Source organism: Stylophora pistillata, chromosome 4, assembly GCF_964205215.1.
Source record: "Stylophora pistillata chromosome 4, jaStyPist1.2, whole genome shotgun sequence".
NCBI lineage: Eukaryota > Metazoa > Cnidaria > Anthozoa > Scleractinia > Pocilloporidae > Stylophora > Stylophora pistillata.
Genome location: NC_142522.1, coordinates 34,516,190 through 34,534,376, shown reverse-complemented (window position 1 = coordinate 34,534,376; position 18,187 = coordinate 34,516,190). Strand labels below are relative to the sequence as shown.

General features: G+C 37.4%; 2 protein-coding genes and 1 long non-coding RNA gene across 3 annotated transcripts; 2 read left to right on the top strand and 1 right to left on the bottom strand.

Annotated features, from left to right (window-relative positions):
• The first annotated feature begins 4,333 nt into the window (after window positions 1-4,333).
• LOC111322919 (octopamine receptor beta-2R) lies at window positions 4,334-6,833 on the top strand. Its single transcript, XM_088757321.1, has 2 exons — window positions 4,334-4,538; window positions 4,624-6,833. Exon 2 carries the CDS (start codon window positions 4,993-4,995, stop codon window positions 5,893-5,895), a length of 903 nt encoding a protein of 300 aa, XP_088613447.1. The 5' UTR covers window positions 4,334-4,538; window positions 4,624-4,992; the 3' UTR covers window positions 5,896-6,833.
• Window positions 6,834-7,392: 559 nt separating this feature from the next.
• LOC148733472 (uncharacterized) lies at window positions 7,393-16,099 on the top strand. The gene is made up of 2 exons (XR_016000125.1): window positions 7,393-9,726; window positions 15,494-16,099. It is a non-coding gene; the product is annotated as an uncharacterized LOC148733472 (long non-coding RNA).
• Window positions 13,864-17,832, bottom strand: LOC111322930 (skeletal aspartic acid-rich protein 1). Its single transcript, XM_022926166.2, has 4 exons — window positions 17,682-17,832; window positions 16,337-16,800; window positions 15,282-15,608; window positions 13,864-14,254 (listed from the first exon to the last, which is right to left on the bottom strand). Exons 1-4 carry the CDS (start codon window positions 17,779-17,781, stop codon window positions 14,024-14,026), a joined length of 1,122 nt encoding a protein of 373 aa, XP_022781901.2. The 5' UTR covers window positions 17,782-17,832; the 3' UTR covers window positions 13,864-14,023.
• Window positions 17,833-18,187: the final 355 nt, after the last annotated feature.

Below are 18,187 nucleotides of genomic sequence, written 5' to 3'. Positions count from 1 at the left end.
AGTTGTGAATATCTCTTATGTGGATCCTTAGAGGTAACTTGAAAAGAAGAAACTGAGGAGGGGTGGGAGTGTACTTGGGTACTCAGAGGTAACTTGACAAGAGGAAACTAAGGAGGGGTGGGAGTGTACTTGGGTACTAAGAGGTAACTTCACGAGAGGAAACTGAGGAGGGGTGGGAGTGTACTTGGGTACTCAGAGGTAACTTCACAAGAGGAAACTGAGGAGGGGTGGGAGTGTACTTGGGTACTCAGAGGTAACTTGACAAAAGGAAAATGAGGAGGGGTGGGAGTGTATTTGGGTACTCAGAGGTAACTTAACAAGAGGAAAATGAGGAGGGATGGGAGTGTACTTGGTTTTAGAGAGATGATTTCATTCGAGCCACTGTTTAGATCTCGGATCCTAAACAATCGAGATCAACAATCCATGTGACTGCCCCTCTACCAATGATACTTACAAAGAGAGGATAACGCAACCTTTGAATGCTGATATACCGAATCTCTTTCAATGTTCGTGGAACGCTATACCGTGACGAAACTACATGCCACTAAGGGATCACTTGCGTCGAGCAATTTTGTATCGGCTTTGACACATTTTCGGTCTACGAGAAGCTGGAAATAAAAGAGAACTCTTCAACCTTTGTATTCGAACTCACTCGAATTATGCTTCTACGAATCGTCCAACTTGTAGCTACCCTTCATGTAACTTCTTAGAAAATTTGCAAATGCATAGTCACTTTTTCGGTTACATGAAATTCAACAACCTGCTTAGAAAATCAGAAAGATCAGTAAATAGACGAGTTTATTGTCACATCGAAACATAAACATTGCTCCCGCAAAACTCAAATTATCGCCAATCCGTAATATGGGTCATATAAGACTCTGAAGGTAATCGTGCTACATGGTAACCCATCGAGTAACCCGTGCACGAGCCTTACCCCCAGGCTAAAAGTGAACGCATTGAATTAGTATACCCTTTATAACACCACTCATTTATCCGACGCATATTCAGCTTTTCGCTGAAATAAAAAAAAGGAAGGCAAGTTGACAGGCCTAATAAAATAATAATGAACTGATAACGATGTTGTAATAAGTTGCAACGTCTCTTAAGAACAAAGCACACGTAGCCATAAAATCATAGTTAATACTCATTACACTTGCCAATCGATTGTTGAAAATCAGTTGATGTTAAAAGAAGAATTTCTACCCCGGTGATATTTCTAACAGAGATTACTCGAACTGAAGAGTATATTTTCGTGCCCCTCTTCGGGCTTAAGTGTTCTTCCCCACTGATAGACATTCGCCTACGTAAATTAACAATATTGGAGATGTTATTGATAACAGTGATTTTGGTATCCATTTCAAGAAAGCTGAAATTATCTGCAGAATCTTAACATGAAACTATATTTGGTTCAATTGAGCAAAAGCTCTCTATAGATACCTTGAAATTCCTTTGAGTATGCGACTTTTTCTGAGAAAAAATGAAAATTCCACGTTTCGTGGTGCTCGTGAACGCTGCATCTTTGACGAAATACAACTCCAGGAAAGAACATCAAAAAAATAAATCGGAAGATTTCGAGATTGCTTGTGCATTTGCGTAGACAGTAAATCATGATCTTATCAGGCAAAACCCAAACAATATTGGGATGAAAACATCTGTTGCACTGATTAAGAGACAAATCTGTTGTGCACGTTGTTAAAGTTCCCCTTTTAGTTCTGGTTAGGAGAAATGCTGCATTGCAATATATGCCTTACTAATTTTCCTTTTTACGTTTTAGTAAGAAGTACTTTGTGGAAAGATGGAATCCAAACACAAAGTTTCCTTCTTTTTTTTAACGATTTCAACGATCCCCAGAGAAGCTTTTGTAGAGAGGTTTAATTCTTAAATCAAATGATTCGCATCAAGATAAACTTGGTCGCTGAATGTAAAGAGATTCTCTTAGTTTATTATCGCGTAATATAAAGCCTATAGTCGAGAAGCTATATGGGGAACTTTTCTTTATCTAAGATGTTTGACACTTATTTAAATAAGTCTCAGGATGGAAAAAAAAAAAAGTCCAAAGATGGGTCCTTACTTTTGCTTTTATGTTTTATAACCGGACGAACCTCTCTTATTTACTTGTAAGAGTAAATTATGTTGGCGATTTCACACAAAAAGATGAGTATTCTCAGTTTGGTGTCATGATGACCTCAGCAAAAACTCAGATAGATTTTTGTGTCGTGATAATCGCGACCTTACGAAATAATATTATCTTTGAGAACTATTTGTATTCATCAGGAATATAAAATTGAAGATTGTCCAAGCATCACGTAAAGACAGGGGATATATATCGTCAGTCGATTCCAATAATCAAATATATCTTACATGTGTATGGCGAGACTAATCACAAAATTGAAAAGTTTCTTTAAATTTGAAGTTCCTTTCTGTGTTGACTTTAATTCTTGACTTTAAGTCTTAGTAACACTGTTTAGCAGTATAGTGTTATTTTCTCTGGTTAATTGTTGAATGATGAATCAAGTCTCGGTGATTAATATTTTTCTTTCGTTTCACGGAGCTCAGTTCAGTGATCTCCCGTTCGAGTTCTTACAAAAGAGGAATTCAAATTTTAATCAAGTTAAAAGGATTTACACCGAGATAAACTAAGAACCTCTCAACTGTTTACTGTGATATGTAAAGTTTACACGAGGCGTAGTTCAGAGCTTGCACGTATGGCGCTTCTTCATCAAGATATGTCGAGAACTACTTATGTATAAAGATGTCAATTCAGCGCTGAGTTTCTCAAGACTCTCATTTAAGTCTCCGGAAGAAACGAAGTGTCTAAAACGTGTCATTTAATATGTTTTAAGGTTTATGACCGGATAAACCCTTCTAATTTAAGGCTACAGATGGCTCAGTTAAATATAAAGTGCGTGACTTAAAATGCATCCCAGGAAAACTTAATTGACAAAATTATGTTTTCATACTCAGAAAAAGGGGTTCAAATTCCACTCTGCAGGGAAGTTCGATTTAGTTCTTTAAAAAGACGCTCTATGAAACAGCTTCACTCATTATTTTTTACAACTGACTGAGCGAAGATTAAAAAAGGATTAACGTGAACATTATGGGTTCTTTCAAACCCAATTTTATTCTGCAGGGAAGGTCATTCAGAGCTCTGAAAAAGATATCGTGGTGAAAATTTTCCGATATCAACTGCTCCCCAATATTCATTCACAGCAAAACAATGTCTTGTTTCAAAAGTAATTACAACATTAAAACCAGCGAAGGTTTAATTTGCGTCTCTGTTCAAAAGTAGTTAGCTCGATTCACTTTACAAAATGTTATTTTTCGTGCAAACACATGGACAGCCAAAAAAATGCCATGTTTAATTATTAAAAGACATTTAACTTTTAATCTCTCTGAGTTTACCCAGTTTTCTATCGCTTATTTGTGATCGTGTCTTATCATTCCCCGATCGCGGTACCGATGTCTAGGTCTACATTGCCTCTGGTGATTTTAGCTGTTTTGGGACAAATAATTATTCACAAGAGGTTGGCATCGTTGCAAATGAAGAAAAAATATCCAGAAGTGCACACACGGTTTTAATTAGAACGGAAACAGTTTGGAGCAAATTAATGGCAGCACAAAGTCTAAAAAAAAAAAAACTTTACGTGATCCAAAACAAATTTAGTGGAAATGGAAACATCCGGGATATGCCTCATGACGCACGAGTTAAGCGAGGCGTCCTGTGGAGGCTAGGGCTATAAAATTGAATTAACAAGCACTAGTCGACAAAAAAACAAACATCACTTCGAATATAAACAAGTTTTTTGGGGTTGTAGAAACATCTGCCCTAGAGGCCTGAGCTTCAGTTCATGCGATGAATAGATCCATTCATAGATTTCGCAGACAATAAGTCTACCCCTTAAATCAGCGAATTTTTACTTTAAAAGTTCGCGACACGCGGGGACAGCTGAAAAATGAATCGCTTGTTGAGCTGAAAATAGATTACACCGTGAAAGGATATCTCCATGGATTTCATTGTATACGCGATACTTTTCGACATGATTCGTCTGGGTAGGCGCCACTTGGCAGGCTTCGACGGAGTTTATTTCCTATCTTTATTGTTATAAAATATAGCTGTGAACGAATATATTACTTGCCAAATTTACATACACGGAACTCAACAACTGAAACGAGAAAAGCATGCCATGCACCTTGAAAATAAAAATAGCCAAAAATGGCGTTTCATAAAATTTTCTGCGATGAAAGCATGCGTAATAGTCTTCTAGTCCAAGTGAAAAATTGTATCTTTTCTTTTAATTCGCACGAAGCAAGTCTAGAAAACACTTTTCTCAGTAACACGCACGCCACGAACTATGTTGTGGTTCGCGCAAAATTTTGATGAATCATTATGTTTTGTGTACCTGTCAATTGAACCAGTAAAATGGTTTTTCAATTACCGCGAAAAAGGAAACTAAGCTATTTATATTTATCCTCTCGTGTTGGTTGGACATAATTCGCATTTTGGTTAGAAAGGTTATCAGTCATTACCAGGAGATAAAGTGAGCCAGCCCAACTGAGTTGCTAATTCAAGGACAAAGTAACTTAAGTATGATGCCACTCATGCAAGCTTTTGTTTTCCCACAGAAGAATTCCGATTGGCAGAGCTAGGACCGTACAGAGTTTAAAAGGGAGATTCCGAGTCATCAATAGAGCTCATCACGGCTGCGAGCTCTGTTCAACAGACTCACCACGGATGCTTGTCGAATATTGAACGAAAAACATCTGGTCAAGATCGTGTGTTTGTAAGTGAGAGCGCGAAGAGGTACGAGCCAATACAAGGCGCGCAGGCTAGGACATCATGAAATACTGAATTTGAACGAAGGAACAAGTTATTGAATTGCTTTAGGGGGAACCCCACCACGACTCGGCTTTCACAAGCTAATTGAAATTTTGCGATCGCATCGGGACGTACTGTGGCCTACGCGGACTTGTGAATTTATTATCCGTGAAAAAATGGCTAATCAAACAGAATCTACAAAACCGCTCAGCGAAGCAATACCCTTGGGTATCCTTGGCGTTTTAATTACGTTGGAAAATCTCCTGGTCTGCTTTTTGGTGTACCGCTTCCGCAAATTGCGAACTTTCACAAACGGTTTTGTCGTGTCTTTAGCCATTTCAGATATTCTCTTTGGTGCTGTGTTAATTCCAGTGAACGTCGCGGATCAACTTAACCCGGCCAATGGTTATCTGGTGTCGTTCATTCTCTTCGCGAACGTTACCAATTTATTTGCGGTGACGCTGGACCGCTATTTGGCCGTTATGAACTCGCTGCGATATTCTTACACAATGACTAAACATTTTGTCAAAATCTTGCTAACGGCGTGGATTTTACCCATTCCACTGAGCCTTGTACCGTTGTTCTGGAACAACAAGCGGGGTATAACTGCAGAAACAGTCTACCTGTTCTTCATTGTGGGAGGTGTTGTAGTTCCTTATATTTTCATCCTGTTCGCCTACATCAAGATCTTCCGTCAGGTCGCACGACAGGTAAAGAACCTTGCTAAACTTGCAACTTACGATAATCAACAACAGGCAGCTCGCGAAGGTAGACGAGTCACAGGCGAAGCGCGCGTGGCTAGAGTTTTCGCCATGATCGCTGGTATCTTTGTTATAAGTTGGATGCCTGTGTTCTTCATGACCGCCGCGGATGCTGTGGAAAGAAGCAATATCGTCCCGACTGTACTATCGACAATTTCGTGGTACACCATGACAGCAGGGTCGCTGTTGAACGCAGCGGTGTACGCGTTTTTCAAGCGCGACTTTAGGAACGCGTTCCTGCGTCTTTTTCGATGCCGCACGATTTCTCTCGGTCGACATGGTTCTGACGAGGCTATTTCAGGCACAACGCTAAACTGAGCGCAATATTGGCTTTTTTTTTAGATCTTTGTTTGTTTACGCTCCATCCGCATTGTGCGTAGATTGTTCAATAACTTGCTGTAAGGTACGCCTCGAGATCCTGTTCGACTTATCATCGATTCCTGCTGATTTTTTCTTTCAAATTTGTATATCACCAATAGTTAGAATTTGAAATTTCGTTTGTTTTCGCAATCTCAAGTGCTGTACTGCGCTCACGCAGCATAAATCTTTTTAAAATAGTTTTCCGTTTTTTTTTTTTGTTTTTTTTTCAGAAAAGAAAAATTGAAATATTTACGTTACAATTTTTGACTGGGCTGGTGACAACCTAACTCCCATAAAGCTTTTATTAAGGGATTTTAAAACTCAATATGAATTAATTTTTACCTTTAAATCATTCGTGTTAGAGATAATTATAAGCAAAATAAAGTTAGAAGCCTGAAGATTGGCACGATTTCTCTTAAAAAGTAATACATTTTCGAAATCTAAGCGACTTTTTTATTTTTGTAAAGAGTATTTAAAAAACCTGTTAATAGTCTTTGATTCGCTAGTATATTAAAATCTGTAATGTCAACTGAAGCTAAACTACAAAAGAACCGCCGACTTAAAAGGTTGCTTTTTAATACAAAAATCAACACAGCATGTTCATGAAATGAACTCAGTTGGAGAAAGGTGGTATTGTGTATTCTGGTAAACAAACCAAAGCGAATTATTTGCTCATATACGGCGAGACAATGCTTTGGAATCATTACGGTCGACTTTAACAAGTGATTGGCAAGGATTTGCCATAATTACGAGATAAACTGAGATTTTCAGCTCTCTATGCAAAGGTCTCAATTTGTTAATTATTTCTACACATTGAAATGTTAACACGATTAATGTTAGAGGGAAATTTTTTTGTGTAAAAGATGTCAGAAAATGAAAATTATGCATTGTCTTCACGTCAGGTTCACTGTGTGACTTCTTTCTGCTAAAAACCGGTTAATTTTAATGGAATGTTCCTTGGGATGCAGATGACCTCGCGAAACCCGTTGACTGGATCCATATTTCAGTACACAATTTCTTTGGGAAATGCATTTTACCGAGGTTTTGCCCATATCACCCGGCGTTAAATTTGTTGGCGGTTTCCTAGACAAGTTACAACGCTTGTTTGTGAATTAATGATTCCCTGTCGATGATCCATGACCAAAATATTGAATAGTCTCCAAAAATATTATCTGTACCCGAGACTGAAAAAAAAAAGAACCGTCTTTCCTTTAAGAAATAGTTTTTCTAGAGACTCGAAGTCGGACATGTTGTTGACCTAATTTGTCACTTGAAATTCGTATAAATGACATCCAATCAAGCTTCTTGAAAATTAAATTTATAACCAGTGTGAAAAGCTCTTTACCAGTATGAAAGGCTCTCTAAAATGAATACACGTCTTCGACCTTATCTTGATGATTCAATTGAGGCACAAAAGCATAAATGTAAATAGAATGACAATGAAGGTAAATTTTTAACTTCGATGAAGAAGATGCTTTTTAGTTTCCTCTTGTTACGAGAATGGGAGTAAGAAAATATTTTTCCTTGTCTCATGCTCATGATAAGAAGAAAAACATCTTTCTTCTAGAGCATAAATGTCATAAATCTATAACATGCCTTTCCGAAGAAGAATCAGTCACATTTTGTTAGATTGTATCGTCAACTGACAATATGGCTAAAGAGATTGTAAAGGGGAAATCTGTTGGCAGTACGCCGGAATATGTCTTTCGATTGTAAATTTATCAAGTTCAAAAGATATCACAATTTCATCTTAGCAAATCGCAAGAGGTTAACAGGGACACCGCGAAAAATCGCTAAAGAATTTTTTGTAAACAGGGACACCGCGAAAAATCGCTTATTATAAGATTTTTTGTAGTCATATCGACATTTGACCTTTTGGAGAGTTTGCCAATATCATGATTGCGAAAGCTATTTTTCATTTTCTTCTTTATTTGCTCAAAAAAAGTAAATAAGAACTATGGATATTCCATTAGACCAGATTGAGATGCAAAATTCCACGCCTGCTTGTCTTTAAGCATAAACGATGTGTTTTGGAGGGAAATCAAATTAACGAAAAAGCTAAGACGAACTAGATGAATTTCAGCGTGGCCATCTCGGATGCAAGTCAAGTTTTATATCTTTTGATTAAAAAACAAAACTAAATCTGAAAACTAAACATCCAAAAAAAAAAGGAACACAAGTGATTCCCAAGCTAAAAAAGACGGCGAGGTCGTTTCCTTGTAGAATTCAAAAGTGGGATGTAGATTTTCCCGAATCATTTGCGCTTAGGGTTAAATGCGGATTTCCATATGTGCGGCTGTATTCTGCATCAGAGCTTACTAATTACATAAGGATTAAATTAAATTTATTCGCCATTAGTCAAAATAGGAATGGCCGAAAAAGCCACCAAAAAGAAAATAACTCACACTTATCAAAGAAAGAAATTTTAATTCATCGCTGGGGATTTTCATGAAGATTCTCGACCGCTGCGAGGTTTCCCCATTACCTCCCAGATAACTATTGTGATTTATTGTAAAAGGTTTACATTTTCTTTCGTTTATTACTAGTGTTATGAAAAAAGACAAATTACCTTTGTGGATGGAAAAGATAAACGAAAAACACAAAAGTCCTGTGTGACTAGCGGCAGCCGTTTTCTGTTAGGAATGTAAACAATTAAGTTGCAATTAAGATGGAGTAAGTCTGATAAGAAAGGGGAAAGTTTCCAATTCATCATGATATGACTAAAATGTAGGGATCTTGAACTCCATAATTTCAATACTTCAACAGAAAAGGAGCTTGAAACTCTCAGCAATTCTGCTTTTCACACAATTCAAATGGAAACAAAAGTCTGGAAAAACGATCTGAGGAGGAGGGCACGTTGTTTTGTCGTCCGTAAAATGCTCTCAGCTTCTCGCCAGTTAGTATATATCATGCCGACTGGATAGCAAAACGCTCATGAAGATACCAGAATAATAAAATAAACGACGGTATCAAGTGGGAAAACATGTCAATTTCAGTGACCAAACTTCAACATTGTCTCTCACAGCAGAAACAAAATTTAATTGATGCAGGTAGGAAGCGACTTTTTTTAAGACACAAACTACTTCCATACATGGTCATAAACATACTAAGCTATTGTAACGCTGCCGCTTGGATATTTAAAAATTTTCCAAGAAATTTCTCCAAAAAAACATTAAAAAAAAAGGAGAAACTAGGTCATTGTAAATTTTTAAACGGCGTATTATGATACGCAGAGAAAATCATTCAACGCCCCAAAACTAACGAAATATTTTGATCGTATTATTACTAGCTCTTCCCTTCCCGGATAAAGAAAGCTGTTAAAGTTAGGACTTTCCTTGAGATTTCTGATATTTATAAATTGATCTTATTATATGAAGACAAGTTACTTTCTATTCGAATATGGATGATTAACAACCTAAAGCAAAGTTAATTGCATAGATCGCCCACACTTCTTGATTTTGATGAAAAGAATTGAACTCTGGAAACTCTTACTTTGACAAATTACTATAATTTCAGATATAATTTAATTCTAAAAATAAAAAGGGCTTCGGCTGAAAAAAATACCGTGAATACTTAATGAAGACAAATCATGAGCCATTCGGATATGGAAGATTAAAAGCCAAAACCGGAGTTATTTGCATAAATTCCCCAATCATAGAATTAAGATTAAAAGGAAAGAATCGGATTCATAAAAGCGTAGCGAAAAACATCCGCCAAATAAAACTCAGCTTAGAGCGGTTATTAGACAACCAGTTCAGTCAAGGTGTGTTCATATTGGATGTGATTGATGTAGGTGCTGTAAGTTTGATAACATTTTCTTTTAGTATAAGAACTGACCTTTAATCTAGAGAGCACTTTATGAAATGATGAATGAGTCATTCAGCGTACTCATCCCATTTTTGTGAAGTCTCAGACTAAGCTGAGTGAAAGAAAAAAAAAAAAAAAAAAAACGGTTGAGAAATTTCCAGATCTAAAAACTGATAGAATAGTATCACACAGCTTAGACTAGAATACAAACATTCGTTCATGCAGGGATTAGAAAAAAGAATATAAAACACAACACGGATCCGGCGAACGAGATAACCAAGACTTAATTGAATAATTATTATTCACAAATGGCTTCAGCTCTACACTTAACCATATCTCAGTTGTTAATAGATTTAAGTGGAAGCGCTTAAAAGAAGACTCATTAGTATCCACAACTACTGACAAAAAGTGCTCCAGTGTATTGTAGTGTCTAATTGACCCACAAGAGCTGGAAAAGAGCTTCGATCTAAAAAATATTTTAATCACAATGATATGGGCTTGACACTCCCTGTTCTGCGGCCGAACATCACCATCCACATCAAATTATCTTCAATTTAAGATAATTTTCAGAACGCATGTAGAGTAGGTGCAGTGAACCAGACTTCATGACTTATTCGAAAATTTCCTCTCTTGATTGAAAACCGTAATGTCCGGCATGTAATTTTAAAATAATTTTATAAGTGTACGGAATTAACTGGCCTGGGAATCTAAACTGATGATAATCGTTAGACTGACCATGTTGAAAAAGGGAAATAATCGTGAACTACCCTTCCCTCTTACTTTGGAGGCAAACGAAGTGCTTGCTCAAGGAAAGTGCATTCAAAGTTCAGCGTGGTGATTTTGCGACCACTCTCTCTATATATGCTCTCAATATATATCGATATTTTTTGCCCATAGTTGTAGCTTTGCCATGCGTATGGTCTTAGTTATCTATTTTAGAATGACCAAGAGCAGAGATGAATACGACGAATGTAACAACGAAAGGAAGGTAGTTATGGCTGCTCTGTCGACAGGATGAAGTATCGTGTCTCTGAGTACCTGTGAATTGTTTTTTCCGTTTACGTCAGCCGGATGGAACAGCTTTCAAAGTACTGGATGTGGTTTTGTTTTGATAATTGGAAAAAGACGCTTGCATCAAAGTCTCAGTTCAATAAATCAACAACATAAAAGACAAAACAAAGGCACAAAAACAGCAGCTGCAACACCTATCCCACTTTTACTGAGACAACACGATAAGATTTTAATCGGTGAGAATGTGATTTTTGCTTTAGAACGATGTCTTTCTAGATTCCATTCCTCATTGAACAGAAGGAGATAAACTGAAAAGTTGTTATCAAAATCAGCGATCGCTAATCGCCAAGGCCACACGGCCATTCTTGACCTTTGCAAAACTACAATGACGTTGTCAGGACAAGCTATGATAAATTGAATAAAACTGTATTATGTGACGCTGGCTCGTACGCTACTGGGATACTGAGAATGTGTCTCAGTTCTTTTCATGGGTGAGCATGAAATAGCAGGTGGAAAATACGTATCGAAAAATTCAAGTTACAGATGTACAAAAGGGTGGCTTAATATGTTAAATTCTTGAAAATTGCAAAAAGCTTAAGCTTTTAGCACAAGCTAGTTTTATGTTGTTTATAGCGTTAATCTCGGGTGCTTTTAACGTTAATAATGTATGACTGTGAATCTAATTTATGACCTCATACACATTGTATATACACCATGATACTGAGAGTACACTCTGCAGAGCCGGAGTACTGCGCAAAATGGAATGAAAGCGGATGAATGTTGTACACCGAAAAAATCAAACAAAACCGCACAACATTGTATTTTAGACCCCTACAATAAACGAATTTTAGTTCAAAGTATTTCATTATACTAGAGGTCGGAAAGTATTCAGTTTCACATTCAAATTTGTCCGAACTTTTGATATTTTTTTTCCATATAAATTCATATGAAAACACCTCGAACGTCTTTGTTCAACATCGAAGCATATAATAAATAAAACATTTTTTAGACTCACTGACTCCAGTCTAAGTTAAATTTAACGGCGTCAGGCTGGCCGAACGGCTTCATAATTGATTTAGCACAATTACTTCTCAAGACGCTAAAGTTAAAATGGCCGACGTGCAATTTATGTTTCTTCGCTAGAAGTTCAGTTCTATAGACGAAACAAATGAGACAAAAGAAATGACAGTTACTATGGAAATCACAAGAGTAATTTTTACAGGACATCTACTCTCCAATAATTTGGATATATCAACAAAGTTGAAATGGTAAATTGGCCACCGTAACGATTACAAAAGCTGACGTTTCGAGCGTTAGCCCTTCGTCGAGCGTTAGCCCTTCGTCATTCGCTCCGACGAAGGGCTAACGCTGGAAACGTCAGCTTTTGTAATCGTTACGGTGGCCAATTTACCATTTCAACTTTGTTGATATATCCAAATTATTTCGTTACCCCCACCAACGCAGCCCCAAACAGTTTCTTTAGAAACTATCAGCCTTTATTCATCTATTCTCTAACACTGGCGAGCTACTCCTGCCAACTCGATTGGGGACTATGGTGTGATACTTACTTCGCAGTGGGCGAATAATTGTTGGATAGTGTATTCGCTGATGCTGTATAAACGTTTTGTATTGATATACTGTTTGTGGTAATACTTAAAAAAATCAGCCTTGCAAAGTCAGGTTATCGACACTTTTCCTAGCATTAAAAACAATAAAATAATAGGAAAACGTAAAAGAAGACATCGTAATACAAAGAACATCGAGATGAAAACATCATCCCATGTAATTCATTTATAAAAGCTGAAGTTACGTTATCGAGGAATAGTACCGGAAATTGGAGGTAGAAATTGTATTCTAACTGAATAAGAATTCCGACGTAATTAGGGTCATATTCTTCATTTTTTACTTCGAACGTCTTACTAGCAATCTTAAATCGTCAAAAGACTGCTTTCAGTAGCTCCTCAAGTGGGAGATTCAGGGAGGTGTAAATCCAGCCATTTTGCAGATGATGAGCCCAACTGACCAACTGACAAGCCTACCTTGTTATCATGTGAATTCTTCATTCGAGATATCTCAAGCTTTAGGTAGGGCTGCCATCTTCAAGGATAATAAACGGGAAAGGGAATAATCGCCAGGCCTCACCTTAAGCGGTTGTTTAGTTTAAATAAAAAAATGCTTTTAAGATCAGCAGTAGATCGAATAATGATAAAAGGAAAAAATTTCCAAATGGCGCGCTTGAACGACGCTCTTTCTGTCACATTTACCTCTCTAGCCTGGATTTGGGAAAGATTATTGAAGTAAGCACCCTCGACTTTAAATTAAGTTAACTTCAGATACAATGAATATATGAAGTTTATATATTTTGAACTGCGGTATTAGATACGTATGATGCACGATCCTCGCAGTAGAGAGCGCTATTTATGCAATAGCGAAAATCAGACCTGAAAAAAATCAGGCCTGTACGGGATTCAAACCACTGACTATTGCATAAATAGCGCTCTCTACTGCGAGGATCGTGCATCATACGTATCTAATACCGCAGTTCAAAATATATAAACTTCATATATTCATTGTATCTGATTTATCATTACGGGTTTATTACGAATCGACTTAACGGCCTGCTCCCAGTTGGCTTGTTAGCTCAATTGGTAGAGCGCTGCACTAGTGTCGCAGAGGTCAGTGGTTCGAATCCCGTACAGGCCTGATTTTTTTCAGGTCTGATTTTCGCTATTGCATAAAAAGCGCTCTCTACTGCGAGGATCGTGCATCATACGTATCTAATACCGCAGTTCAAAATATATGAACTTCATATATTCATCATGTATCTGATTTATCATCACGGGTTTACAAGTGCGAATCAACTTAACGGCCTGCTCCCAGTTGGCTTGTTAGCTCAATTGGTAGAGCGCTGCACTAGTATCGCAGAGGTCAGTGGTTCGAATCCCGTACAGGCCTGATTTTCGCTATTGCATAAATAGCGCTCTCTATTGCGAGAATCGTGCATCATACGTAAGTTAACTTCATTGATATAACATCATATCGTTCACCAACTAATCAGAACGATTGTCTTAGTAATGATAAAGGATAACAGTAGTCTTGGTAAAGATATTCGCTTAATTTTCAATACTTTAATGTGAGCATAACTTTAAAAGAAGGATGACCAAACCATAAAAATGAAACTTAACTCATTTTCTCACTGGAAACGTAGTTAAAAAGTACTGAAAGTAATTGTCTCTGTATCTGAATCCAAAGTGGAAAGTTTCTTTCTTCAGAAAGTGAAAAGGTCAGCTAGTAAAGTAACGAAAGTCAGGACAACAAATTCTCGGGGCATGATGTTCTCCTTGCCAGACTCCACTCCTACCTCAAGGCCTGGATCATAAAAGATCTTACTCACAGCCTTCGGAAATCGGAAGATAAATTTTTGCTTGTTTCGGAATTCCATATACTTGGGATAGTCACCATTCCCAGGCATATCCATCACAACGTCGTCCACCATCACCTAAAACAAATAAAAGAGACCAGGTGATTGTCATTCAGTGGTATCTCTCTGTTTTCACCTCTTGTTAGGGGTACGGGCATCAGACGAGAGGTTCTGACATGCCCTTTGAAAATATTGTAATAGCATAACACCATACTGAGTCGAAACTCAAAATCCATCGAGGATACAGGCAGTAATTCTCAAGCCGTCACCTCATGTTCTACGTTAAGTTAAGACAAAATAACGGGACTTCTCTGTGCAAACCACGGTGAACCGACGACAAAAAACTTAATTTTCATTCCTTTTCACCCTAATTAGGAATAATCACATAAATTGGCAAATAAAGTTGAAGTACTGGGTGTCTTGAATAAGAGTTAAAATATGTGAATGCGGATATAAGTTAAAAAGTAAGTAAAAAGTTAATCGAGAATATTTTTCACGTATTAAATCATACAAAATAATCAACACTAGGACCCCCAATATAAGTTTGTTAGCGATACACTTTCTATCGTTAGCACGCGCTATGAAAGCATATAAACTTGGTTATAAGCATCTGGTGCTAACCATAAGAATCACATATAAACTTGGTTATAAGCATCTGGTGTTAACCATAAGAATCACATATAAACTTGGTTATAAGCATCTGGTGCTAACCATAAGAATCACATATAACCTTGGTTATAAGCATCTGGTGCTAACCATAAGAATCACATATAAACTTGGTTATAAGCATCTGGTGCTAACCATAAGAATCACATATAACCTTGGTTATAAGCATCTGGTGCTAACCGTAAGAATCATAAAGGTTCATAGAAATTCACATGCAGCGTAAAGCGTAGGCAGTTTTTCTTACGTACGGAGACTGCTTCAGACAACCCCTGTTCTTTGCTCATTTAATCAACAACTACATCAAGCTAAGGGAAGCCGGGAACGTATATTTTAAGACTTATCAGTAAGCTGATAACCCCTCTGACATTTTAAAATGGTTTTCTTAGTTAATTTGCTTTATTTCTACGGAGAAATTTAGCGCATTTCGCCTAATGCTTACCTGTGAGCTGAGCATCATGTCTGATCCCCCTCCGATATCAAACTCCTTAGGACATTTTTTATACTTCCACCTTTTTAAGCACTTAGGACGGTATTCCTGCGAACCTTCTTGTTCTCCAGCTCCATCATTGTCGTGAGACCCCGTTCCTTCCCCATGTTTAGAGTGTTGCCCGTGGCGAACTATCTTTAACAGCTTTTCTTTTTCTTCTTCAGAACGAAACTTTGGTTTTCCTTTGCTTTTGACGGCTAAAGCAACGTCTATAAATTCTCCTCGATCAGCGCTCTCGCAGTCATCACTTGAATTGGAGCAAAACTTCCAGCCGTCAATCTAAAAGAAGAAGCTTTTCTGATGAGATTAAAACTGTTCATAGGTGAATGCTGAGTTTCTTTACACATCTCCGTCCGTGTGATGAAAATCATCCCTTGTCTTGAGCTACCTATTTCGATGAGTGGCGCTGAGAACCGACAAACGCCGTATTCTTTTGGAGAAAATCGGTTCAAAGCAACTAATTCAGGTTGGGACGGCTGAAGTCTCCCAGGAGAACACATTTTATTTATTACGAATCAATGGCCAATGGCTACAAAAGTAAAAAAAAAAAAAAATAATAATAATAATAAATGATAAAATAAGAGCCATATGGTTGATCTGTAAAAGAGTCCTTGACCCCATATAGAAACAGACCATCAAATAGGCAATTAAGTAATAAGAGTTTAACAATAATAACAATAATAGACAACCCCTCATTCTACCCTTAAATAACACTATAACAATAAAGATTTCCGGCTTTCGGCCTGAATGTTCTTTTTTTTAGTTTCAAAGCGAGTGTCCATAAGCACTTTAATAACCGTTTCCACTGATTTGAAAGGGATGACTCTTGGGAAAAAAAACCATTAGCTGAGTAGACTTCCAAGTATTGACAAGTCAAGGGAGCGCACCATGATAGAGTTTAGAAATTTTAAGCAAATAAATCTGCAGATGACCATCGTAATTAGGAAAAGAACGGAAACCAGCTGGATATGCGAAAGAAGTTGTGTCATGTCATGAGTCCGGCATACCTGAATGTTAAACTTCAGCATTCCCTTCCTCATCTCTGAAGTCTCGTTTCCGAACGTAATGTTTCCCGATTCTTCAAACATGTAAGCTAAAACTGTGAAGGTTGCATTTGGTCCGGACAGAAAAGAAGAGAAATTGAAATTCTTCGCATGAAGTCCTTGATACGTTACTTCTTTCAAGCCGGCGAAAGTAAAGTCTTGACCAGCAAACGAATCAAAATGATGTCTTTTCTTCCCGGCTTTTCCTACCATGTTGCCACCACTGTTCCTCTCTTGCAAACTGTCAAACTCGATAACGATGCGATTGGAATTTTTCTCGCTGTAATCTTGTTTTTTCCCCGTCTGAGGACGAGCGCACATGATTTTCCCAGAACGGCCGACAGCTTTACAAAACACGCCACCCGAACCCACCTCCATACCATCTGCATCGCGACCTTCATCGGCATGATCGGCTTCAGCGTTTGCACCTGCGTATAAACAAACAGCTTAATTAAAACAACAATCAAAACAATAATCACAACATTGTAACATTTGAGATGAAAAGCTTACTTAAGTAAAGCAAAGTAAATTTGTCTCACTGTCAGCCCGCCATTCCAACCGCAAAGGAGAGTAAATCTTTTCATACGTGTATGAGCCGAACCACTCTCAATTCTTTTCGACCAAAAAAAACACAAGATTCTCGAGCTAACTGAAACTTGAGATATCAGTGAGCTTTTGTTTTCAGTTCGTCAAAAGGTATGACCAGGAGGCTGAGTTCAGCGATAGTGGCGAGGCAGGTCAAAGCAGTTATTTCCTTAATTTACTCAATGATAAATACAAAATGAAATGGAGCTTCACATTCTTCAATCCAGTCTTGGCTAACACCATCGTGCTGCTAAGTAATATAGTAATAACATTAGCTTGTGGTTTTTGGAGCTTGAAGGCTTAGGGTTGCGAGAAGCTGACATATCCAGCATCAGATAATAAACTACCTGCAGCCTTTTGTTGGAAAGTGCTTCACAAATATTATTATTTTTAAGCGTATAGACTAGTTACAAATGAACCCATTTTAGCCTTTAGCTTTACAAATTTAAACCATATAATGGTACAAATTACACAGTCATGTAGTTTTGCAGATGACCTCAAATTCCACGAATTAAAACAGTTTAAGACATTTACTTAAGAAAGCAGCTATTTCCCACTTGATTTGTTAAATTATAAAAGGACACATTTCATTACTGCTCCCCACAAATATGAAAGCAAACTATTCGCAACAGTTGGTAAATTTGAATTCTGTATCTGCTCTTTACTTACGGCGAACATAGGGCGAGTATAATCATAAACGTGTTTGACAGGCTTATGCACTTACCAAGAAACAAACAAAATGAAACTGCGAAGAGGAAAACGCCTTTCATCATCAGGGAAATTAGTCTAACATTGCTGTTTTTAAATCTCGGTATACACGACATGAAAATAAATATGGCCGTTTGTTGTTGCCATGGTTTGTCAAACCTATTCCCAGTCTCTTCGGAGAAGTGCTACGCAAGAGCGCGATGTAATAAGGGAAAATTTAAAATCCAAGGCCTTTGAAATCGTAACAATTAGTGTTCAAGAGACAAAGAAAAACTTTGTGTGCTTTTAAAATCGTCAATTTGTTCAGTTTGATATGCAACGCAAGCGTGGTTTTATTGCGACAGATCAGCACCACAAAAACAAGAGTAAAATGGAGCAATTTACAAACGAACGAAGGAATAAATGATGAACAAATGAGGGCTATGAAGCACAGAATTTCGATCCTTAGTGAAGATACTTTTAGTTTTCCATGGTCATTAATTTCACGTCCTCTTTTAATTAATCCATTTAATTTTCTTATTA